The following is a 26,379-nucleotide window of genomic DNA, read 5'->3' on the forward strand; positions in this document are numbered from 1 at the left end:
TCTCCTTCCCTCCCATCTCTCCCTTTCTCCCTCTTGTGTCTGTCAGGCTGCTGGCAAGCTCTATGTATCCATTAAGAAAGGAAGTGCTGCAGTCATGCCAAACAAGGGTTGAGACAGGGACTTGGGCCAAGACCAGTGCACATGCACACGCACATGCACACGCACAACTAAGACAATGGAGGAGGAAAAGGATGGGAGAAGGAACGAGGGGGACAAAGAGGAACAAGTGGAGTTGAGGAAGGGACAAGGAGACAAAACGTGCTATTGCACAGCTCGTTGAGTTTGCACTGCCTCTGGACAGAAATAAAACGCCCACTTTCACTATTAAGTTGGCAAAACTCATCCATTATTTATATATACTCCAACCCCTTACTGCAGGATGGCCATTTGTTGACATACTAGTGTTTCTTCCTGCCTTCTCAGGAGTATATACAAAGTGGCAATGGAAGTCACACAAGAAAAGGTTAAAGTGCAGATAAGTGAGTACATTCACAGGGTTCAGTGAGTCTTAAAAAAATCTAAACACAGGAAGTTTTGTTTTTTAAGTTTTTCCAATGTTCCTTTTTATTCATTTGCTTCAGAAATATTACGCTGTTGCCATGAGATTACTATTTGCCTGCTTGACTTGCACTGACCCACTGTACTGGTCCCCTCGGTCTCTGGAGATTCAGCAGCCACGTACCCATGGTAGCAGAAACAGCATCTCATTAACACATCACAGGAGATCAGTTTCCTGTGATGCAAAATGTCACCAACAAGGCCAGTGCTGGCAATAAATGCAAAACCATACACTGTGTTTTTGAATTTGGCCACAAAGATTAGACAATTATTGATAATCTGTAGAAACAGTCTGATGGGCCAAGACTTTGGTTTCTGTTTGTACTCTGAGTAGTATTGAGCAATTAGTATTGAGCAGGCTTTGGTTGAATGCAGGTTAGCAGTCTGTGTGGAAGTAAAGGAGGCGGAACGCATGAGATGAAATGCAATCTGGGAACCCATTGGCTATCGTCTGACGATGGATTCGATAAATTATTTCATCCTGTTCGGGGACGATTCTCCTATAAGTATTTCTAAATGCTTAAAATGTCCTGATTTACCGTTTAGTGTTATTGTACAGTGCGTTTCCTGCTCCGATGCTGTGTGCTTTAAATAGTAATAAATGGATAAATAAATTACATGATAGTTAAACTTGCTCGAGAGGGGTTTCCTTTTGACTGTCCATCTTTTCCATACAGCCAGAATGACTGATTAAAATCCAGTTTTCGGATTAGAATTATAATTTATTTTAATTACTGTATAATATACTGAAGGTTTTATATGTTTAATACAGTTTATTGTGACGCGCCCTAGTGGTCAATAGCTGTAACAAATTACTCTTTGATGTGAATCAGATTTTCACAGCCCAGAGCACTTTTGGAAAAGATTCTTTAGTGTGAATTTCACCAGTCAAAACTCACATAATTAAACAAAATAAAAAAAAGTTTTTACTGTGCTACTTGGACATTGTAGTTGTAGAACAACACACTATTTGCAATACACTTTTAAACACAACTACTTTATATGATGACCTGATAGTTTCCCCTTCAATGCTTTAATAATGTAAATCTCACAGACACAAGAACTGAGCAGGAAATGGAGAGGGAACTTGTAGATGAGTTTCCAGGCAATATTTAAAAAAAGCCTGTACTTCATTCTTGCAGGAAATGAAGCTAGACTTCCCATATGTTAGAAAGTCTGCCTCCAGAAGGCTAAGAAAAGCCTTCCAGCAGTTTGTCAGTTTTGAACTAGCAGGAAGGGCTTGTAGTCCTCTTACACAAGGAATTATTTTTGGCTTCAGTGAAGAGCGTGAAAGGCACGGAGCGTAAAATGCTGATTTAAAGGATTTTTTAACCCATGTGGGAAAAGCTTCAAGAGGAAGAGTCCCAGTTAAACAGGACAATAGACTGAACAGGAAGGTTGGATATCAGTTTAAATGCATTTTGTGGAATATGTAAAAAAAGAAAAGAAGAAAAAAACATTTAAAAAACTGCCCCACTGACAGCAGGTACAATGTTAATTGTTCATGAATCTCAACTATCATCTTGATTATGGATTTGGCTGGTTTATAAAGGCTAAATATGTATTCACTGATGGAAAAGATTGCCACTCACCCCTTTGCAGATGGAGACAGCTTCCTTGGACAGGGACTTGGGGTAGGACACGTTGTGCTCCATAATGGACTGGAACAACTCATCTTCATCCTCGCCATCAAATGGAGGCTGCGGGTGGAAAGAGATAACATGAGAGCGTCGTTGGTGTTTCATCCATGATCACACAGTGGATGGATACGTTGTTGCTGTTCTCTTGGCTAAAAGCCATGTGTAGCACCACAGGGATCCAGCAGTGGTGCATTCGTGTTTTTTTTGTCATTTGTGCCTTCTCTACTTGAAAGGTAAATTGTACAAATTAAGTTTAAAACTGTTTTCCCGAATGAATAAAGATCAAGAGGGCAGAAAAACAGGACACATATTTGACTAACTAGGGTGCCAAGCATGAAAAAGAAAGAAAAAGATTAAATCACAAAGACATGGAAAAGAGAAAACAAGAAAGAGTGTGAGGACACATTTCACAGGAAGACCTTGCAGGACAAATGAAGTGGATGACCCAGCTTTCCCCCTGCTCACTGGGTGGTTATCATCAGTAACCATAATGTGGTTGTTTCGACAGTCCATAAAATTAATTATTCGTCATTTCCACTCCGCTGGCCCCGTCGTGCAGAGATAGCCCGTCTGCGTCATGCCCTCTTTACCTGATTTCACACAAGGCAGGAAGGGACGGAGGAAGGGAACATCTGAATAGGTAAACACCTGATTGTTTAACAGCTGACGCTTGCTCAGTTCATTTGGGAATGAAAAACAGACCCATCTTCATGTTTTGCTTTGCTGCAGAGAAGCTTGTTTTTGGATGTACTTTTGTTATGTGAGTCACTTTACAAATTGTTAATAAGTCCTAAATGTCTTAAGCCATTTAGTGCTGAGTCGTGGAAACATGTTTTATTTAAACATGTCAAAACAGTTTTCTTTAACTCAATGGGGAAATGCTAAAATATATATTTTGATGCAATTTACATCCTTGGTATATAGAGAGATGGGTAGTAGGAGGAAAAGAGAAAACTGAATCGCCTCAATTTGTGCACAAATGAGGACACTTAAAGGTTTGAAGAACACAAAAACTGGCAGTCACTCTGGCTGCAACACATCGGCTTGGTCCTCATCCCCAGGAGGCATCCCTATGATTATCTGATTCCAAAAGAAGCTCTTCTTTAGCAGCCAGCACATTATTGATACTTTCACTTCCATAGCTCAGAATATTAACTCGTGTCCACTGGCAGCACACTGTCCTGTATCCAGGTTTAAACAAATAAACTGAAAAAAGCCTTTCTTCACAAGTCAGTGGTAACAAAAAAATCAAAGGAATTTTTTTTCCCAATGCAGAAACATGAGAAGTTTACTGCATTAAATTTGTGCACACAAAACAATACAAAGAGGGGCAGGTACTCTGGTTGCAGAGCCGCATGCTGGAGGATCAAAGTAAACAGTGGCTTCTGTAGCCTCGAGCCTCTATGTGAAGCATATGAGGGGGGCGCGCTACAGAGGAAAGCTTACATAGAATTACGATCACATCAAAGTCACAAGGCCCAGCCAGTGGGAGCGAATCTTACGTCTGTTCAGCCAGACCTGGAAGCTCAAAGAGGGCGAAAGGTAACACCAAATAGGATATGTACCTCTGATTCAAGGGGAGATTGAGAAGGGATTATGTGTATATATGTCAATGTGTATTATACGTGCTGGTGGGATGGTCTTTAGGAAGCAGCACCTGAGTGCATTTAGGCCTTACTGCTCGGGAACTTGAATGTGAGAATAATGTGGGTGTGAGCTGTGTGTGAGCAAACTGTCTGCGTAAAGCTGTCGGCACAATCTGGAGCAGGCAACTGCATATGTAGTACAACGTGTGTGTGTGTGTGTGTGTGTGTGTGTGTGTGTGTGTGTACCACTCACCTGTCCTGCCAGCATTTCGTAGAGCAGGACTCCATATGCCCACCAGTCTACAGAGCGTCCATACGGCTGATATGCAATGATCTGTGGAATGGAAGAGAAAAGACTCAGACGTTCAGCCAAACTCAAACAACTTGTCTCAGTCGTGGCAAAGACGTTCGATATTGCACTACTACTAATCTGTTTACAAGTGAGAGACGGGAAAGATGACACAACGCATATTTAAAATGTGCAGCACTGGAACCCAATATTTTCTTCTTTCAGCTCAGGACACAAACCGAGGTATTTTCATCTCGATGTGACACCCAGGTTCACCTGTGCTGACTGTGATCTATTTGTTATCCTTTAAAAAGAAGCAAAGTCGGCTACCACGTTCGTATTGGCTCACGACAGTAGTGACTAACTGGCTCAAAAATGCAAACATTTTCCAACCCACTGATCTAAATCACAACCTACGCCCAATCACTTTGGATCTGTAGATTAAATATGCAGCGTGTCACATATACTCTAAATATGTCCGTACATTATTCATCCATGACCAGTTTCATCACTTAAGCCATGTTCTGTTACCTCCGTCTGAACTGAACCTGCATATCATTAGATGGCAACGACGTGGCACTTTACTCACTCACAATATATTCGCTCCTTCCGATCTAGTCTAATTAGATTATAACACATTTGCCAAATATTTATAAACTACATCTTGACATTCAAATCACATACTGCATGTGTACATGAACAGGTCTCCCACTGAAGTTAAGTACAAAGAGGAAACACTGTAATGCTCAACATTTGACTTGTATAAATCCATGACGGGCCAATTTAAGACTCAGCTGGCCTCTTCTCAGCATGTTTTTATTTTTTATTGTAATAACATTTTTAGTATTTTCAGGATACGACTCGGCAATAACAAAAAACGACATAATTAAATTGAAAAAAATTATAAAATGGAATAAATAATCCCCCTTTATAGTGTTGTGATCCAATTAAGTTAGACAAAGTTTACTCAATGATCCTGCCGAGGGTAATAATTTTAAGTTTCCTCTTTTTGCAGCATGGTTGTATATCTCTCCATGCATTCTGCCATTACCTGTCTCATTGGATGCAAATCCAAATGACTGTTATATTGAAGCAGTACTGAATTCAAAATCTTTAAACATTGTGTTTTTCTAAATGCTCTCGATAGGGTTGCAAACATATTTAAGCCAACCGTGCCTTAATATGCTATATATACACATACATATGAACTTTGACGGCAGCCTTGAAAATCCGGTTCCAGCAATTAAAAACTCCCAGATCACAGCCCTTCATACAGTTTGACCCAGACAATGAACACATATTAAGACTGGGTGTATCTAGGCATCAAGGATGGATGACCCCTGAGTCGCATACATTTTTAATCACCTGCAACAATAACGTTTGACACGGCTGAGCAAAGAAGATAAGAAGCTCAGAATGTCTGACAATTCTCTGAATATCAACACAAGCAACTCTGAGCTACACAAACAGCTCTCATAGGATGATGTTGCTGCTGCTGAAGCTGAATAACACAGTTCTCACTTTTTTTCACGCAAAAACAGGCTTGAGACGGGAGTAAACAACAGCAAAGGCAATGTGAAGGCAACTCCTACAGACAAGTGTTTGAACATTTGGAATAGCTATCTTGACACTCACATTTGGTTTTGTTCAGGTCCTTTTTTCTCCAAATGTTCTGAATACTGACAGAATTCTCTCTCGCTCGTCTGAGCTGGTGATTTTTACTTCTTGACTGAAATGGTTTTGTTTCCTTATTGAATGGTTTGAACAATCTATTGTACCTGCTCATAAAGTAAAGCTACCACTGCAAACATAGAAGTCTTAATATCATTGATCTCTAACCTCCTTAATGTCACTACTAATAAATAAGTAGTTTAACATCCAAATGCCATGACACAGAGAGAATTAAACACGCGATAAAGACACAGGAAGTCAAGAACAGAGCACTTAACCTCCACTGGATATCCTACGAATTAAGCCTCTCTCAACTGTGACATTTTGTCTGGGAACAAAGGGATTTCTCGTGGGGTTGTCTGACATTGGCCAGGGTTTATGATTTCACCCGCTTCCACCCTATTCACACCAAGCAGGAGACACACACACTGTATTTACACTTCTCGTCCACTTACACATCCAAGCATTTCTCTGGAGCAGCCAAGTAACCGCTGTCGGTGCAGCCAAGTGCAAATGTGCAATTCAGGCTCATACACAGCCCATATGTACCACGCATTAATGCATGAGTGCACACACACACACACACACACACACACACACACACACACACACACACACACACACACACACACACACACACACACACACACACACACCTTCAGGTGTGTAACGATTGTTCCGTTGGAGGGTACGTTGTGAGAAACGTCTGACCTCTGTTGAACACATGATGCCGTGGGACACTCCTCCAGCTTAGTAACACACACATATAGACAACGTACTGTACATGAATAGACCAAAACTCACATGCACTCATACAAATGAAGCATGCACACAAATGCGCCGAGGTGTGTGAGAGCAGATCTGTCCATTGTCGCTCTACAGCCTTTGCTGCTTAACACTTGACCTCCGCCTCACCCGTGGGAGCCCACAAATGCACACAAACAAACAAACATACACACACACACACACACACACACACACACACACACACACACACACACACACACACACACACACACACACACACACACACACACACACACACACACACACACACACACACACACCTCCAGCTCTGCTCTCCACTGTCACGCCGCTGTCCTGAGGGTTGATGGGAGCAGGCTGGACACGCAGTACATCCACGTGTTTACTCTCGTATGCCAAAGGCAAGCATGTGCGCGAGCATACTGATGTGTCTTTGAATGTCACTATACTGTGACCGTGATAGTTATAGAAGCAGACATACATTTAATGTCACAGGCTGTGTGATGGGATGAGTTCTTCACTGCGTCACTTTTTCCTCCATCATTTTTTCCTCAAGTATTTACAGTTCAACATAAAACCAGAAACAAATATCCCCAACATAAAAAAAACACGTTAATATTGAAACTGTCCTGTAACGATATATTAAATCACTTATTTTAAACCAGTCTATACAACCTTATACCATCTCTGCAAGTCTATCACTTAACTATATTTGTTTACTGCGTAAAAACGGGAAAACAAATTACACGCTCTCAACGTAACTAGTTTGGGAATATAATACACCACCACCAGGTGTCACAGCGCTACAGTCCTCCAAGATGAGGGATGTTTTACTTGTCCTGCTTGGCGGCTGCCTGTCTGAGGGAAATTAGCTGGGACAAGGGGTTCACTGCCATCACATGTACTCGGGAAGAGTCCTCTGAAGCAGACAGCTTCACTCTGCTCAGCGAGATGATGGCTGTGCTGGACGAGCAGACAAATGAGCGGCGGCCCACCAAAGAGCAGCTGGCGCAACTTCAGAGAGAGCAGGTATGAGAGGTAGCGTCCCTGTATGCAGCATCAGACTTAAAAGGCAAATATGGTCATTACTTAATATTTCATCTTCACAAAAATGTGTGTACTTTACTGTATAGATGTGCAGACAGCCGCTGACTGCATGATGGAGGCGCTATGAACTGGAGAAAGGCTATGGAGGTGCATTCACATAGAATGAAAAGGAAAGTAATTACACTTGGAGTTTTTAGAAAATAAACTTGTTTTTAGCACTAATATAATCAATACCTGTGTAATCTTGTACCTATCAATACAAATAAAGAGTTTCTGTGTGTTGTTGAATTGCTGCCTTTATATTGCATTATTTCCCATTACATAAGTTGTTATTTCACTTTTGGAAATACGGCCAATACAATTGACTCCCTTCCACAACGCTGCAAACTGCATGTGTATAGTGGTCACACATTCTAAATGCTTTCTTTTAATCGTTTCATTTGTTAAATCCTCACTGAGCAGAACTGGAGACGGGCTGAATGCCAATGATTTGGAGCTCCAAAGCAAACAAGTGGAACCACTGCAGAGGGAAAGTAAACCAAACAAGTCCATTATTAATGACCAGCAAAGTAAATCTCCTCCTCGTCCCAGCTCATCTAATCTCAGACTGCATGGTTGAAGTCATTCACTATTTATTCCCTCATTTTTAACAAATAGAGGTGAAGGCCAGACCGACTGAACTCGAAAATAAGGTCAGAGACGGAGATTCAGGAGTGAAGGCAGTGCAGGCTGCTGACCAAAGTGAATTAACTACATCATATGCACACATCGTATCGCAGGATTATGTTCCTTCACAGTAGAGGAACAATACATGTATTTTTGGGCTTTTTCAAAAAAGAATGCAAGACAGCTTTTTCAGACATATTATCTGTGCAACTAAATATTTCATCGTCCAGAACTGGAGGCCAGACTAGACGCCACTGACGTCTAGGCAGTGACGCAAAGGACCCTGGTGGCATAATTGCAGGTTTCTATCTCTTCCACTACTCCCACAGAGTTGGAGGCTAGACTGAATGCCACTGAGATTTTGGGCCAGGAGATGATGCTTGAAAAAAATATAGGCTGAGATGGAGGCACTTCAAACAGTTAATCAAGGCAAGCTAAATATTAGTCATCCACTGTTACTTGTATCACCATCTGCATTGGTTTGATCTGATACACAGTTCGCTTTAAAAGGTTTATAGTAATATCAGTGAATACATTAATGTTGTTTTTAGTAGTTAGTACTCTTGAACAGAAAGCTTCAGGCTGAATACGCTATATGCTGCTGCTCAGGATAACTTTTTTAACATATTTTCCTCCTTTCAATTAAAAAGTCATTTTTATATTTGTTTAACCGTCTGACTTCAGAAAAATTGCATTGGGTTTAATAGATGACTGAAGGTATGTGTGTATACATTAACATGGGACAAATATTTAAGCTTTATTTAGTAAGAACTAGTATACTTTTGTGTAGCTTTCAAGCTTCTTCTTTTTTTCCCAATGGTGCTCTTTTTTCTTTACAAAGTGTCCTTCTCAGCTGCACTGGAAGAGAACCAAATGCACATTGAGCCATTTAACACAGAGATCACTCTTGTCTACAAGAAAGTTATCACCGACATCAGTGACAGCTATGATCCCTCAACAGGTAAAGTCCTGCAGGAACCTAATTATGTTATCACTGAATTAATTTATAGCCTGCTTGTTTTTTTCCAACATTTTGTGTTCTGCTTCATGCCTCAGGCTCTCATTAAGCAACTATTTCACTTCCTGTTAAGAACATTCATTTAAAAATGACTCAGTCTGCTTTCTTCTTCAAACTTCCTGTTCAGGAACCTTAACAGCTCCAGTTGGCGGAGTTTACACTTCAGCCTCTGCTCTCATGCTAACGGAGGAAACCCTGGATTTGTACTCTTGTACAAGAATGCTGAGGCCGTTCTGGGCACCGCCGAACACCCGGCTGCCTCCGACCGCGCCGATAGCGGCTCTAATGGGGTAGGGCTGCTACTGCCAGGTAGACGAGCACATGGAGGCCAGGTCCTGGGTCTGGGTCTTTGAAGTGTATTACATCCAGACAATAGCATAGAAATAGACCATCTGCTTCTGTATCATTTGTAATGCAAATTGATTGATTGATATGATTTATTAATGGTCTCTTTTGACAGAATAATTCACATCCCATCTGTAATCCTTAATGTATCAATTTGGATTTCAAATGAGCTCAATTTTTTTTTTTTTCGATTAACATTGTAACTTTTTTGATTATCTCAGTGGCTTCTCTTTGACATTTTGTGTCATAAATCCAAACACATATTGTACATCACAGTCTAAAACCAATACATCATGGTTTGACGCATTATTGTTGAACCTTACAAAACGTGGAAGTCAAGACAAATGGGCGTATCTGTTTAACATCCACCTCACATGTCGATCCATCTGTGAATGTCTATAAGCTCCTAAAGATCATATACACACGAGATAGAATAACAATGAGACAACTCTCTAACTCAGAGTGACAGCACAGTCTTAGATTGACGCACATCCCTTTGCATAAAACACGGAGCCTCAAGAAGGTGGGAAGTGCTGAGCCTTAATCCTCGGCCTTCCTTGGTTCTTTGGGAGGAAAGACGGAAGATGCAGCAGGGAAAAGCCCACTACCTTTATCTTGCCTCAGTGCTTTTTAATTAGCTCTCGAGTCAAAGACTCTCCGGTGAGGGAAACCTCTCACGGAAATCTTAAGCTTGACTGTTCAAATCCTGCCGACCTTCAGCCTCACCTGACAGCTCCAAATGAATACAGCTAGGCCGTCTGATGATTGTTTTTCACATACGATTTTACACTGTGAAATACGTCAATTTGCGTGAGAAGGGACGACTCCTCGGTTAACTGAAAGCAAAACAACCTCACTGGGAAACAAAAATGCTTCCCAGCTCGATCTCTCTACTACAAATAGAACATATCTTTAATGAGGAGAGTCGAGTCGATTAACACTCTACTGGTTTGCTAAGAGGAACCGCTTTCACCATGACATGGTGAACTAGGCCAACGTCGGGCAGCTCGTCATCGAGGACCTAATGTGTCACATTTGTCGCGGTGTGCCACTGAGATTTGACCTCACAGTCTCTGCTGTGGAAAGATGCCCTATGAGGAATTTAAGCATGGAAAGCATGCAGACACATCAGGTCAATGCAGCAAGGAGATCGGCAGCCTCGTGGCGGTTTGTGTCAAAGGAATGAAAACACAGAGGAAAGATGGAAAGGGGCCGAGTGAAGGAGAGAGAGAGAGAGGAGGACAAGAGGAGAGTCCGGTGGTTTGAAAAACAATGAGATCAGACACGTGTTGTTTCTAACACTAACGACACTATGTGTTTAAATAGTTTATTAATTATCGGGAAAATGAATGACATACGTCAGCCTCTGTTGTTTCGGATGCCACAACTCTAAACTAAGATGGTGAACTTGACAAGCATTACCTGCTAAACATCTATAAGCATGTTTGTAGCAAATAGCAACACGAAATAGGCTTGTCTTGGTCATTAAAGCTAGGAGACAACAGATGTTTATAGACGTTTATAGAATCAAGAAGGTTTTTTTACCTCTCTCTGGGAGAGGCTTTCAAGTCAGAGGATTACAATTCAGTCAGATTCAGAGTCAGTGAAAGTGAAGCAAAAAACGAGAAAATAAAAAAATAATAGAACAGAGAGGACAACTGGAGTTCAGTGAAAAAAAGGAGACTGTTTAGATCGGTTTCAGGCCATCGTGCACAGCGCTGCGTAATGTGGAGCTGCTGTGACTTCCTGCCCTTGCCACCCATCGCCAGTCTGCGACAACACCGGCGGACATTTCCAGTTTCAGGCACGATGACCTTCGTGCTCCGAACCAGTGCGTTGAGTCTCCGGCTTTCCACTTATTTATTATCATTATACACAATGATGTTTGTTTGCTTTTGCTGCATGCATGGGGATAAATACATAAAGTGCTCTCTCTTCTGATGGAGAAAGACAAGCGTGACCTGTTCCTGACATTCCCTGCTCTCATTGTGTTTTATTCTTTACTCTATTGTATGAAAGCCTCTGGCCAGTAGCTCTGATTCACTGCAGTACATACGCGTGCGTGTGTGTGTGTGTGTGTGTGTGTGTGTGTGTGTGTGTGTAAATGTGACTCGGATAATAGTGTACATGAATTTGTATATATTTTCAGTCAAAACATTTTTTTGTGCCTGCCTTGAACAGTCTGTGTGTGTGTGTGTCTGCATTGCCGCAGACATTTCTCCCCCAATAGGCCTAATGCTACATGACAGCTGTGGATCAGACTGCTAGCTATTCAAGGCTACTCTCCTCGCTACACACACTCGAACATTGCAAGCGCACTCTGCCTCTATAAAACGGGCCGACACTGTTTTGGGGTGATCTTTGTTGTTATTGGATCCTTTTGAAGAATGCGTGTGCCGTGGAGGAGATTCAGTGCACATCAGGCCTTGCTTTGGATGGGTTAGCATTTCACTGGTTCTCTCTGCACTCACTAATTATGTTCCTGTTTGCTTTTTACAATTGGTAAAACACGTTCTCAAGACTAAAATGTGGATCACTTTTCATTGCTTTGACACAAAATGCCTTCAGTGACTGAAGGCATACTATTGTAAAAACTGTTAAATGTATGTTCAAAAGATAGCACAAAATTACTTTAAATTTGCAGATTTTCAATTTGTATAAGCTACATCGACAAAATATAAAACAAGTAAAGTAATAATACAAATAAATGCATAAACCCATCTAATTGGGACACTGAGCACCTATTTCTTTTGTGTTTAATGACCTTAATGAAAGATATGCCAGGTGCAGAAATCCGGCCAAGTGAGGGAAATCCAGAGTGTTTTGTAACAGACTGGTTGAAACGATGAAGTCACTTTTCCATCCACCTTAGGGTATTAACTTCCTTCATGGAGTTTGAGAATGTATGACCACTAGTCACATGATCACATGTCCCTCTTGGATGCGATGAATGCTGCATGTCTGGACATATCTGCAGAGGATTGCCAGCGTTCATTTGTGAATGCTAAAATATTCTTTCCCAGGTGTATTGCAAGAAAGGACATACGGTGTGATGTGGCTGAGAACCACAAGACGGGGGGTTGAATAGCACTGTTCATTTCTATATCTGTAGCATCCTATACTGTTTGGACAGTTTTGAAAAAGTGAACTCACTATAGAGAAATGTGTGTTACCAATCGTAAAAAAACAACAACAACAAAAAAGCAGTAATGAGCAGCCTTGGGGTTTCCATGAGCTGCATGTCACACAGAAGATGAACGGCACCTTTTTACAAGATGAATTGTGCAACTTAAAGAGCTACTGCTGAAATGTAGCACTTCCATAAAGTTGGGGCGGCTTGTGAGACTCATGCTGACTCATTACCCACAATGCAACTTGATGACATCTTTCATTACATCCTCCCTGCCTGCCAACCTACAAACAACTGTTGAAAAGATGTTTTTCCGAGCATACTGTATTAACATAGTTGCCAACTGACGCTTTTCAGGAACATTGCCGAACTGTCAGTGTAAAGAAAAACAACATAGAAAAGGCACTTAACATAACTGTTTGTATTGAACTACATACTATGATTAATTATGTCCTCATATTTACATCCCTGATGTCCCTGAACCAGACGTGAATGAATGAATGAATGGCTGGATGGATGGAGAGTGCGCTACATTATAACATATTTTGCATTCAGCGACTCACGATACCGCTGTACATATTGATGAGGTTGATCAAACCTTGAGATTTTTTTCTTGTTAATGTGGTTCTAAGAGTTTCGTTTTTTTCTTCACATATATTAAATTATTATAATATTTTTTTACCTTCAATGACCCTGATACATAATTGTATAATCCTGGTTTGAGCAAAATGGTTATTTTCATACGCTACAAACTAAAGGAAGAGTGAATAATAGATGAGTACTTTATAGTTGTACATAGGACAATATATAATACATCATTACATTTGCCAAAACACAACTGAACTACAGCAGCATATGATGTATTATCCAAGGTGTTGTAAAATATTTATTTGCATGCATCACATATCTTTTTTTGCGTACTGACATCAGCCAATTATGATGGATAATGAAGGAAAATGAAGGAAAAATACAGTGTAGGGCCATGCGTACTATATGTAGTATGATGTCTAAACCAAATTGCATCTGAGAAAAGATAAAGCATTTGGAGCATGTAGGCAGAGAGGGAAAGAAAAGGTTACATCATCAAGCTCAATATAAAAGATGTGAGAAATATAAGGCATATTACTAATTACTGGAACTTTTATCTGGCAGAGAAGTAAACTTTTTCAGGATGCTCACATGTTTGTGCTCTCTGAGTTTCTGTCTCATTTGCTGTTTCCTTCTCACTTTCTCTTTTTCACCTCCTTCTTCACCCCTGACTGTTTCTCACATCACAGTCACTTCTCCAACCCCAGCTGAAGTGATTTCATAGGACTACTAATAGCGCTGATCTGAAAACACTGGTTTGAACCCTTGGTAATTGGTGAAGAGTTTAAAATTGAAGCTGCCTCTGCAAAGGCATGTTACCAGATGGCAACTCCCTGGTGGCAATACAGGGTTGCTATTCCTAATACTCAAACTTTTTGGAGGAAAAAAGTACAAATATAACTCCATCTCTGCATCTTAACCAACACTGAATTGTGCATGATCAAGACGCCTGAATCTAAATAATTACCTCTAAATTGAAATAAGCTATATACCATTCAAAGTTATGAGTCTGTATTTATTTAAATTTTAATAACAAAATATTTGAATTCCTTCCAAATGAAAGGATTACAGGGGAAATTAATGTCCCAAAAAAACCAACACTCTTGTACGTATCAATGCTGGTTGTGAAAGTATCTGTACTATAAAGCCTAATGTGGGTTACACTAACAATGAAGTTGTTCTGCATACAAGCGTTTCCTCTTCTCCATCACCTTGGAAGTTCTGAAAAGTGCCTTAAACGTGCATTCTTTCTAATGTCCATCAGGGGGCGACTCCTCTGGTTGCAAAAATAAGTCTGGCTGTCTTCTCACTTGATTTAGTACCTCAATAAACATCGTAAACATGAGTTTATGGGCTCAATGGCTAGTTTAAAGTCAATACAGCATGATGTTAATTTAGTTAATTATAGTCCCACTTAAAGTCAAATAGACCATAAAGCAGGGTATGCTTTAGGCCGGGGCTACCTTGTGATTGGCAGGTCACTACCACAGCGTTGTGCAATCTGAAAGTTGTCCTTGTTTACGTCCTACAACGTTAACCCTTTCACAGAGTGTTTTCATTTTTAGGAAAGTTGATTGTAAAACTTTTGGTTGCCTAAAAATGTGTTTTGGTTTTTATTTAGATCCATCCTCTTGTGTCACTTCTGGTTGTAAAACAACCAGCCCCAAACTCCACAGTCCACAAACCATTGGGGGAAGAAAACAGTCTACTGAAGTGCAAATCCCTGCTCTGTGCCTACAGTGCTGTATTTTAACACATTAACACTTTGAGGAGGAACACCAGCTCAGCGACAGTAAGAGCATCTCAAAAGCAGCACTTCTTCAAAGACTGAATTTGAACGATATCATCCCGACCTTACAAACACCGTTTCAGCCCACAGAGTGAGTGGGCAGGGAAGGAGACACCCACGCCTCTTAATGCCACACTGTGGGGACCAACTAGGGCATCTCAATCCCTCCTTTCTTTACCTCGCTCCTTCAGTGTCTGGCTACTCTTGTCCTCTTCTGCTCTTTTCCTCACAGTTAATACCTTGTGTTCCCTTTGTTCTCTCTCTCTCTCTCTCGCTATCTCTCTCTCTCGCTATCTATCTCTCTCGCTATCTCTTCCTCTCTGTGTCAAAGTCATTGAGGTGTAAATTCACATTAGTGTGAGCATTCCTCCCAGACAGGAGCGCCCAATGACTGGCTATATAGGTCAGAGTAAACTGTGTTTCGGCACATGTGTGTTGTGTGACTGCATGCAGGAAGACTACAGCATTCTGTCACATGTGTGCTGACAGCCAGGGGACCCACTGCTACATAGAAATGTTCTCCCTCATAGAGTTATGAGCATGTGGGCAGGTGTGTGTGTGTGTGTGAGAGCGAGAAAAGCGTGAACAAATATTTCTCATCTCACAGCTATCTCACACGTGCAGAGATTCAAACATGCACAACCCCACAAACACATTTATATTTCAGAAGTGCACTCCCTATTGCAGCTCATATAAAAAAAACAAAATATATTGCATGCGAGTTTTCCTCATTCAGGGTGTCAGGTGCTTAACACCTCTGGTGTCAGCAATAGAGAGCTGCAGGGATGACGTATTTTTGTAGACCAACCCAGAAAGTTAGCATCGCACTGGTTCCCTCGACAAACGGCTAATGGGATTTTTTTAATGGCATGGTGTGATGACATTTAGTCGTTTCATGTGGGATATTTTATGTATTAGAAAAAAACATTTAATTCTGTTCTAAAATCTTACCAACAACCCATTCTAAAAACCTAATTACATTGAGACGAGGCAACCGGAAGTGCAACAATGCGAACTCCAGGCTCCAGGTCTTAGGACTCCTGCAGCACTTTGGGAGTTCTTAAGTCTCTGGAAACTATGGCTGGATCCAAATATTTAAAAAGCATTTTCTTCCTGACCACTGACCCCTAACAAGACAACCATAACATTTGGTAACTGAGACGGACCAAAGGCCAATGACAAAGTTCAATACAAAAATCTCTCCTGGTCCTTCTCTCACACACAATTTGAGGAGCACTTCCCCTCGATGATCTCAGAAAATGTCACCACAGTCAGACCATTTTTAAGGTCAAACTCCACTCAGGAGTGTTTTTGTGTGCTCAAGTGTAGGCATGACTGGGTTTTTGTGTTTATTGACAGAATGCATGTGCACAGATATATATGCAGAACCTGTGTGTGCATGTGATGCTGCCATACGTGTAACATCATGTGTGTCACACAGTGTGTGTGTGTGTGTGTGTGTGTGTGTGTGTGTGTGTGTGTGTGCCTTAGCATAAAGTGTGTGACATTCAATGTGGGCTTTGGCTCACAGTGCCATGGAAACAGAAGCCGCTCCCACCCCCTGCTGTGTCATCGCCGGCTGACGCATTAGTGTCAGTCTGACTGTGAGCGGTCCCAGCATGTTCACCCCAAGTCTGTTGGGCAGAATTAACCTCCCAGTCTGTCAGAGAGGGTTTTCAGAGTGAATCAATAACCCAGCCCACCATTCGATAGAAGCAACTAACTAATAAAAGCTTGAGAGTTCGGAAAACCAAATCAGTACATTAAGTATGAACTGCAAGATATCAGATATTTCCTGGGGCTCTATTGGGTGAAATGAAGTGAGATGGATAAATATATGAACAGCAGTAAATTATGGATACTTAGCTGGATTTCCAGCTCCCATGAATCACAGGCAGAACTTTTGTTTCGCAACTCACCGGGGAACGGCACTTTCCTCTTTGAGATGGTTTATTTATGATTGCTTGCTCCAACAGCTTGGTTGGTGTGTTAAATCAATCAAAACAATGCAGAAAATAAAACACATTAATGTGTGTCTGTAAATGTATCAATGTCCTAAAATATATGTCTAAATTTAAACATTTAGCAGCTTTTCATGTGTGATGATGTCAATAGTGCTGACATGCATCATAAGCATTTGGTAATGCAAAATCTTCCAAAATGCTTGCTTGGTATTATTTTAACTAATATTTTCATCTGACGTTTCCTAGTTGGAATCACAGGAGGTGTGGACCTAAATCACATGACTTGAGTCAGACTCGAGTAACACAGTTAACTTTAGACTATTAATTTTGCTTGTTTTAACAAACTTGTTTTCACAAATGAATACACATTTTCAAAGGCATTCAGGATTTGTGTAAATTACATTTATTGTTATTCTGTTTTTTCTTCTTGATGAAAGATGCAGTCTGACATGTTTCGGACTCAAAACTGGTTGATGCACAGCAAAGTGAGGTTGATAATGGTACTGAAACATGCCTCATATTGAGCTATTTCCAATGCCACTCAGCCCTTAGTCCCCAGTGAGCTGGTCAACCATCCAGTCAGTCAATTTATCCTGTCTAAACCTCTTCATGAGTGAGGGCATGGTCAGTCCCAGTCTAACTGATAGATAGTTGCCACACTTTTATTTGGATAATTCCAGTTTGGCTGCCCCCTCTTAGTCACTAAATCATTAATCTGATTTGGTCTTTGATTTATATGGTCGATAGGGCATTTTTATGCCTTTACATGCTGAATGACTCCAAAGAACGTATGAGCACATCTCTGGTAGACACAATATTTAAAGCAGTGCTTATGTGTGATTCTTTGTGGATATACTCAGTTTTACAGATCTGTTGATGAAATTGACTCATGGATCAGTCAACAAAATCGTACAAGTGTTAGTTTACTGAGAATGTCTTTGGTTAAGGACAGCCTTAGTTGCTAGTCAACAAAGACAAAAACAAGCAAGTATCTAGGTATCCGTCTTGGCAAATTGGATTAAACTTGCACAGGAGAAAACTGGGACACACTGAGACCCCAGCTTGTAAGGCTGGGTTAAGTTTGGACTCGCCAGCAGACACACCAGGCGTCTGTCACACTGGTATACTTATTTCTTGAGAGAGCATGTGTGTGTGTGTGTGTGTGTGTGTGTGTGTGTGTGTGTGTGTGTGTGTGTGTGTGTGTGTGTGTGTGTGTGTGTGTGTATCTGTCCCGAGGCAGTAACCTTAATCTGGAGCACAAGGGTGACACAGGCTCGGACCAGACAGTGACGGAGATGACCTCATGCATCAGGAACAAGCACGCACACACATCTCTCCACGCTCAGCCTTACCTCAGGGGCTATGTAGTCGGGAGTGCCGCAGAAGGTGCGTGTGGTCACTCCTTCTGACATGTTCTCTTTACACATGCCAAAGTCAGCAATCTTAATGTGTCCCTCAGAGTCCAGCATCACATTGTCCAACTTCAGATCCCTGAGGAAGCACACAGACGGTCTAAACATCCTTGAAGATGTTGACTGTTCTATTTGTTTCAGCAGGTGGCTCTCAATCCCAATTTGTAATACTAATTCTTGCACTATTTATTACAAACAAACTCCAGTTGCTCCTTCAAGAAAGAGCTAATAAAACACTTGGATGTAGCCCCTGAATCAGTTGCCGCATAAACTTGTTATTACCCACCTGTAGATGACTCCTTTAAGGTGCAGGAAGAAGAGGCCAGCGGCGATCTCTGCTGCATAGAACCTGCAAAATAAACCACAGACTTTAAACGCAAGGAAACTTATTTTGCTGCATTCCAGAAATAATGACATCAGAAATGTCAGGCTTTTTACAAGGTGGCCATATTACTGTGGTAGCTACCTGCTGCAGTAACAACGCAACATGCAATTGCGTTGTCTACCTTGTCAGCACTGCACAAAGAAGACTAAAATAAGAATTATCTCAAACTAAAACCAACATGGGCGGTCTATTTGAAAGTAGAACATGATTCACTACACAGTGCTAGTAGTTTGACGTGTCTTACACTGCCTGAGGTTCCTTGAACTTGCCCACTTGTTGGATATGGTACATGAGGTCTCCGCCAGTCACATACTCCATGACAAAGTACAGACGGTCCTGTGGTCAAAGAAAGAAGGTAGGGTTCAGAGAGAGAAAAATATGCAATGTCATTATTCTGCACCAAAAAAAAACGCCCCAAAAGTTCAACAAAAGCTGTGCAACTACACAACATTTCTATTCACTGCCAGTGCTCTGCACAGAACCATACAGCTCCGTGTTGCAGCCTACCCTAACCTTGCTGTCTGAGTCACTCTATCGTTGCTGCTACACATTCCATGACAAGGTGACCTAAAAAGGCCACAACAAAGAGCTTCATGGAAAAAGAAAACACTCAACACAGACATCTGTCAGGGGAGATTCTCTTTGTCTGGTAGTGCTGGTCCCTTACTGCCCATGACAAGTTTGGCCTTGACGGTCCCTCACGAGCAAAACACAAATCAAACACCTCACACAGCAGCAGACCCGCACTTGCAGCGAAGATGACCTTCCGTCTTTGGTGGTCTGACCTTGGATTTGTGAGAACTCTGACCTTCACACCACAACGATGACCTGAGCAAAAATGCGAACTGCACCTTCTCTCGATCATTCCTGTAGTCTCACGGGTGGTGCTGTTTTCACAATAGATGCCTCGGCCTGGATTAAATTCTAATGGAGGCTGACAACACGTAAACAGATGAAAAATACAACTTGTGTATTTCAGCTAGTTACGCTAAAACACCAACTTGTGTTCAAGACCCTCTGACTGGGGATGCTTAAATGATCTCTTTGTAGTGGTTAATGAGGCAGCTCATCTAAATGCATGAGCGCATTTGATGTTGACATACTGTGTTACATTTATGATACATTATTTTGGTGTTCCATGTACTTGGTCTCATCTCTCATTTATCTTTTGTCTTTAACTACAGCATCTTAATATGAAAGCACTGGTAAGATCAATTTGTAATAACTTTGTCTTTGTGTTTTTGTACGTGAGCGAATGAACTGTGAATTGTGTGTGTGTGTGTGTGTGTGTGTGTGTGTGTGTGTGTGTGTGTGTTCATGAATATGCCATGAGTGATGCCACGCTGAGTCTCTTCCTATGTCTGCCTGCTGGTGCTACAGCTCTAATCAGCTGCTATAGTTCAGCTTGGCCTCTGTGAGAAATCAAACCGCTAATATACCCAGAGGCGTCCGATAAAGAAAAAACGTTGATTTCTTTCACATTGTCACTGAAATGGAGGAGTGGGGCATGAAAAATTCCCATGGCTACCATTTGTATATCTTTATTGATTTAAAACAATTATATCGACCTCTATATCTACTGATTCTAGGTAACAGACTTTGCCTTTCACCTTTATTTGTCTTGAAAGCACCAGATTTCCTCCAAACGTCTTGTTGCTGTCCCATTTATGTTTGTGTTCAAAAACCCTGGAGAGGTTAATGACTTTCCATGGTTGACCCTCAACCTAATAAATCATTCTTTGTCTTCATCTGCGCCAAAGTTCACGATAGGGCTGCACATTGAGGATGTAAAAATTATGCAACTATTATCAAACTTAAACACAATGCTTATTTCGTTTTATTTATTTGCAATACAGGTGTGTGTGTGTGTGTGTGCGCTGGAAATACACATATTACATTAGTGTAATATACATGTCTCTTCACTCAGACAGTATGCATGAGCAGTATACTGTGTTGTGTTGTCTGGCTTTGGTATGACTCAAATTCAATTCATACGTGCAGACATGCTTTTGTATACACAAACACACAGGCACGACCCACAGCCTTCTAATTAGGGTCTGTTTGTTTACCCATCTCTTTTTTTTTTTACATTGCACTTGTCATACACGCCCTCTACTGCTCTCTACAACCCTTTATGACTAAGCCGTTTAGTTAAAAGCTCCTTCATGAACTAATCGGACCTGACCTGACCTGGAGTGCCTTTTCCTGGTACGTGTCCGGGAGCATTTCACCTACCACAGTCTGGAAGCACGAGTGCAGGTATGTGAGGAAGGGCGGCTTGTCCTGTTGGGCCAGGACTCTCTTCTCCACCATGGTACATTCCACGTCATCGTCCTGGATCACCACGTCCTTCTTCAGGATCTTTATTGCGTACAGCTCTTCGGTGGACTTCATCTCTGCCAGCATGACCTTCAGAGTGACAGTAGGAAAATATCACAGCTATGTTTACACCAACCGTTTCTTGCTCCTTTAGCTCGTCTGTTACCAGTGACACTTAAAAGACAATTAAGTTTATTTTTGTGCTGATACCAGCTGCCTCACCTTGCCGAAGCTTCCTTTCCCGAGCACAGCCAGGAAGGAGAAGTCGCTGAGTTTGACCTCGTTCAGGCTGATGAAGGGCCGCTGGTTGGAGTGGCTGCCGTCCGGCTCGGTGATCACCTTCTGACCTGGGCCGAGCTTGGCTTTCTGCACTCAGGGAAGGGTGGTGTGTAAGAGATACACATCTTAAAAATGCACTTTGAATAACATGCACACAAACACAACAAAAAGCTTCACTGTGTTGTTCAGATAAGATGACAAGTTCCTGAATTCCTAAGATGGGGAATTTGTTTTAAAAGTTATTGAATGAAACAAATTTAAAAGATACTGAACCAATTATAAACCTGGACGAAGCTTCTTTGTGGTGGTTACCTCTCCAAGTGAGAACCTCTTCCAGACCAACACATCCAATTTCCCTGTTTGTTTGTTTGTTTTTCTATACTGTATGTATATGTTGTTTTCGCACACTCACACTGCTCATTTGCTCACTCACAGCTCCAATACACTGACTGATAAGCAGAATTAAAAATGAATGGAGTGAAATGAGACTGGGGTGTCATTGTGGAGCATATACACTCACACAAATGTCTCCATACAAACAGATACAATATGTATAAAAGCATAATAAAGTGTACTGAATTGTGGCAAATGAGAGGACACATTGACATTTCTTTCTTTCATTTCGTCACATTATTGACTAATTAATAGTCAAATTCAGCCATCTTAAAATATAATACAAGGAATTAAAATGAATTGGAACCTCAGTATTGGCTCTTATTGTTGGTTTAAAGGAGGAAAAGTGGGAATGGAGACAAACTGTTCCAGTAAGTAAAACCACCAAAACCTTTTTTTGCAATTTATATTAAAGACTTGGAATATCTTATTATTAAAACATCAATACAACAGTACATGTATGTTGAAGGGACATTTGTATCTTCTGATTACATCTAATTGTGTGGTAAAGGCAAAGTGTAAAACAAATTGTTTACATCAAGCCTCACCACTGAATTGATGATGTATTCCCTTTGAAAGTTGTATGGCTGCAAGAGTAATGAAGTTGAGGATAGCAGTGTGACTTTGCTGTGTGCATGCATGTCCGGTCCACACAATAGTCTCTCATGTCCACTTGTATTTGCAAAAATGCAAAAATATTCTCTTCTATGCACTTCCTTCATGCCAAAGTCATGCGTAACCTCCCACTACAGCAAGATGCTCCGACAAGAAAAGTGCATGAAAAATGCACAACTTCATGGCAGACTGAATGCTAAACAACAATGAAATATGTTTAACCTTTCTGCACAAGAACACAACCAAGAGTGCCATGTCCAGTATTCACACTCAGCCAAGGCCAAACACAGATCCAAACTCATGCCGATCCAATCGACACCATATATAATCTACACCCACATGCTACAGGGAGCTTGGTTTATGCAATAACTCTAACAAATTGTCCTGGCTATAGAAGATCCTACTCTAAATCGGAGCGAGTAACAAGGAAGTCACACCCTTTTTGAGCACTGTCATCTCACCTCACTAGAAAGTAAACCAATAAAGGTCACTTTAGCATTCACTACACTACACGTTGACAGAAATCTGTGACTTTAATCCCAAACAAAAACTTGAGTTTGGTGGAGAAAAAGCCTTTTCAGGGTTGCATCACAAATTCCAGGATTCATTATGAGCCCGATTCAGACTACTCCACACTATTCTGAATAAATAGACATTTAACATGAGCAGCTTTAGTTTGGTTAATGGCATCTACCGTAGTATGCTCTTAAATCTAGGAGAGCAGCAAAGAAATGCAAAGCAGAGCAGAGCGCACCAGATCACAGCACACCTGTAAGCTTTAGCCAATAAGAATAGGCTGGCCGAGCCGAGCGAGCAGCAGCCTTACTTCCTCCCCCTCAGACACACCTGATCAGAGTCTTCCACAACCTCTTGGTCCTGAAACCACAGGGAGAAGGACCGACTCACTTAGTACACTTGAGTATTGGTGTTTTTACACGCAGATAGTTGAGGGCTGATCCACAGAGGGCACCGCAAACACACAGATATACAAAGACGCAGCAATCATACTATAATATATATTATACAACTATAATAAGACGCTTCAGCCTTTGGAATGTTTCAGAAGAGTCAGTGATGGATTTAAACTAGATATGCTCAACATAACTCAGTATTGGTGGATCAGGTAACAGATTCCACATTAAATTAATTTTCTTAGTCAATATAATTATAAAAGTTAGAGTTTCTGCCATCAGTTTCCTTCACTAGTCTTGGTGGGACCCTTTATCAGGTTTTAGTATCACAGCAATCCCTGGCCTTATTTAAACTTTCATAAATGCATAAATCTGTATCAAGAGAGAGCAGAATCACTTCATCTTTAACTGAAACTATACGTTTATAGCAGAAACTGAGAAATAAAACAAAATGCACAGCTCAACATAACCAAGTGATAATTACCCTACCTGTACTCCACCAAGAAAATGGTATGAAGAGACAGTGTGTAGGATTTAGTGGAGAGGTTTCAGATTTTATCCAATTAAATACCCCTCAAGTCACCCCTCCTTTTACAAGCGCGTCTGAGAACTATGGTTGTATAAATGTGAATGGCTCAGTAGAGCCAGCGTTTGGTTTGTCCTTTCTGGGCTACTGTAGAAACACAGGGTGCAATGTGGCGGAAAATATCGGCAGATAATTAGAAGCTAACGAGTACACAACGATTCAGGTGATTATACACAAATGAAAAGATACTAATATACCATATTCTACTATTTCTGCCCATATATCCTCCTAAATGCTACACACTGGTCCTTTAAAAGGTGGTGTGGAAATCAAATCTTCAAGTAATAAGAAAACAATGTGAGGGTTTAAAAAATAAAATATGTTACTTCACAAACATACTGACGAAGGCCTAGTGAATGACAAACAAACACCCCCCCCCCCCCCCCCCCCCCCACACACACACACACACACACACACACACACACACACACACACACACACACACACACACACACACACACACACATCTGATAAAAGGTCTGGTACTATATATCAGTCAATGCTGACATCTAGTGGTCTCACACATATATTTTTTTCTCCTCATTAAGCCAAACATTTTCCCAGTGTGAAATATTCCTGTTGTTTATAAATCCAGTAAATTCTAAATGTGAAGTGAGAAGTAGGAAAATAAGGCAGAGAAAGCTTAAGCAAGTTCTAAGATGAGTTAAATTAGTGACCATACCTGCAGCAGCAATTATGTAAGCGCACGCGATGTTGACAAGCAGAGTGACCCAGAGACACGTACACAATACAAAGGCACACGTGTGGACGAATGTAGAGCAATGGATTGTGAGCAGTACAGGGTCAGGATTTACTAACAATCCTCTGAAAAACTCTGAGGAGGAAAACAAGAAGCAGGGAAGACAGAGAAAAGCTTGTATACTCTCAAGTGACACACAATTCACCTGTTCCCAAAGCTCAAGTATCCACATCAGTGGACAGTGAAAAACAAAAGCTGAAATTTTCACAATTTTTCCAAGAACAAAAAGGAGCCGTGACTAAATATCCATTCATCTGAGCAATATGTTTTGTTTTTTTCTTAATGTATTTTATAAAAACCCAAACAAATTGTTAGTAAATTGGATCTATTTGCAGTAGCTTGGTAACCACATACAAATGATCAGACATGAGGAGAGGTGAAGTACCATGTCACCACAAGAAGACAAGAGAGGGAAGAGGAGAGGAGAGGAGAGGAGAGGAGAAGAGAAGAGAGGAGAGGAGAGAGGGATACCTTTAGATTAGATAGGTTAATTTGGCGATCCTGAGAGCAGGGGGCAAGAAGGGGAGACAGGGAGAGAAACTCTTGCATTAAATATGACAACGTGAAACAGGATGAAGAAGCATTTGTACAGTATAAGTCTCGCCAAGCACACAGGAGGGAGCAGGAGGCTGAGGGGGAAAGAGAGAGAACCACAGAGGGGTTTATGAAGAGGAAGGAGGAGAGAGAACATGGCTCCATCCTTGGAGTCCAACAAGGATACAAAGATGTCAAGTGGATGAAACATTTAAAAACCTGAAACTTGGATTTATGTTTAAAAAAAATGTGTCATACGATGCTTGATAAATAACACTGTTATTACACATCTTGCCATAAAAAAAAAAAAAAAATATATATATATATATATATATATATATATATATATATATCTATATATGTATAGATATATATATATATATAATTTACTGTCGGCAATGACGGAAAATAGAATTGCAATATCTTTCATAAAAAGAAAGAAGAATATTCAATATTAATTTTGTTCATGAAGACTAACACCTAAGGTCATGTCTAAATGTTCCATGGAATATTTTTTATAAAAAATTGACAATGATGCATAAAGTTTGACGACATTTAAATTGTTTTTATGTATGAAATAAAATAATTAAAATGATTAACATTATTGTAATGTTGCGATAAGGACATTTAGAAAGCATTTAGAAACATATTACACGTTAAAATGACGACTATGGGTTATTTTGTGTACCTTTGTGTTAATCTTTGTTAATATGTATTACATACTGTAACTTAAATTCATAGAGATTGACTGTAGTTGCAAGCAAGTACAGGGTTCAAGTGCTGTTGAACCCTGACACACAAAGCACCCATGATACCTCCCACTTCGGTGAATATTAGGTACTTGTGGCTCTGTTCCTATGACAACCAAATGCAGAGAAGTGATCGGTGGGGCTCTTCTCGGACATTAATCAACACTCCTATTCTTAACTTCTTTTCCCTGTTCTCTCACATATGAAGATCCAACATGGCTGGTTTCATTTGTCATTAAGCTGGAAACAAAACCCATTCTCAAAAATGTCAGCTCAGGACTTTCATCACCAAAACAATATTCACCCTACGAAATGTTGTTGGTTTCAATCCCAACCATGATGACCTTTCTGACATTCAGCCTTTGCCTTCTTTCTCCTTT

The 26,379-nt window shown here is 40.8% G+C and overlaps 1 protein-coding gene across 3 annotated transcripts in view; it reads right to left on the reverse strand.

Moving 5' to 3' along the window:
- The window catches only part of prkcaa (protein kinase C, alpha, a), a gene marked incomplete at both ends in the record, with an annotated part of 127,884 nt that overhangs the window by 13,230 nt on the left and 88,275 nt on the right, over nt 1-26,379 (reverse strand). Inside the window, 8 exons of one of the 3 annotated variants that reach the window (XM_079220166.1) lie at nt 2,151-2,258; nt 4,038-4,118; nt 18,409-18,547; nt 18,755-18,817; nt 19,098-19,189; nt 21,089-21,262; nt 21,395-21,538; nt 23,306-23,335. In XM_079220166.1, the coding sequence (XP_079076292.1) occupies nt 2,151-2,258; nt 4,038-4,118; nt 18,409-18,547; nt 18,755-18,817; nt 19,098-19,189; nt 21,089-21,262; nt 21,395-21,538; nt 23,306-23,335 (831 nt within the window). Of the gene's footprint in view, nt 1-2,150; nt 2,259-4,037; nt 4,119-18,408; nt 18,548-18,754; nt 18,818-19,097; nt 19,190-21,088; nt 21,263-21,394; nt 21,539-23,305; nt 23,336-25,187; nt 25,218-26,379 lie in introns of all 3 variants that reach the window. The other 2 variants (XM_079220167.1, XM_079220168.1) reach the window with 2 other exon arrangements.

This window comes from Taurulus bubalis (assembly GCF_910589615.1).
Source record: "Taurulus bubalis genome assembly, chromosome: 6".
NCBI classification, from domain to species: Eukaryota; Metazoa; Chordata; class Actinopteri; order Perciformes; family Cottidae; genus Taurulus; species Taurulus bubalis.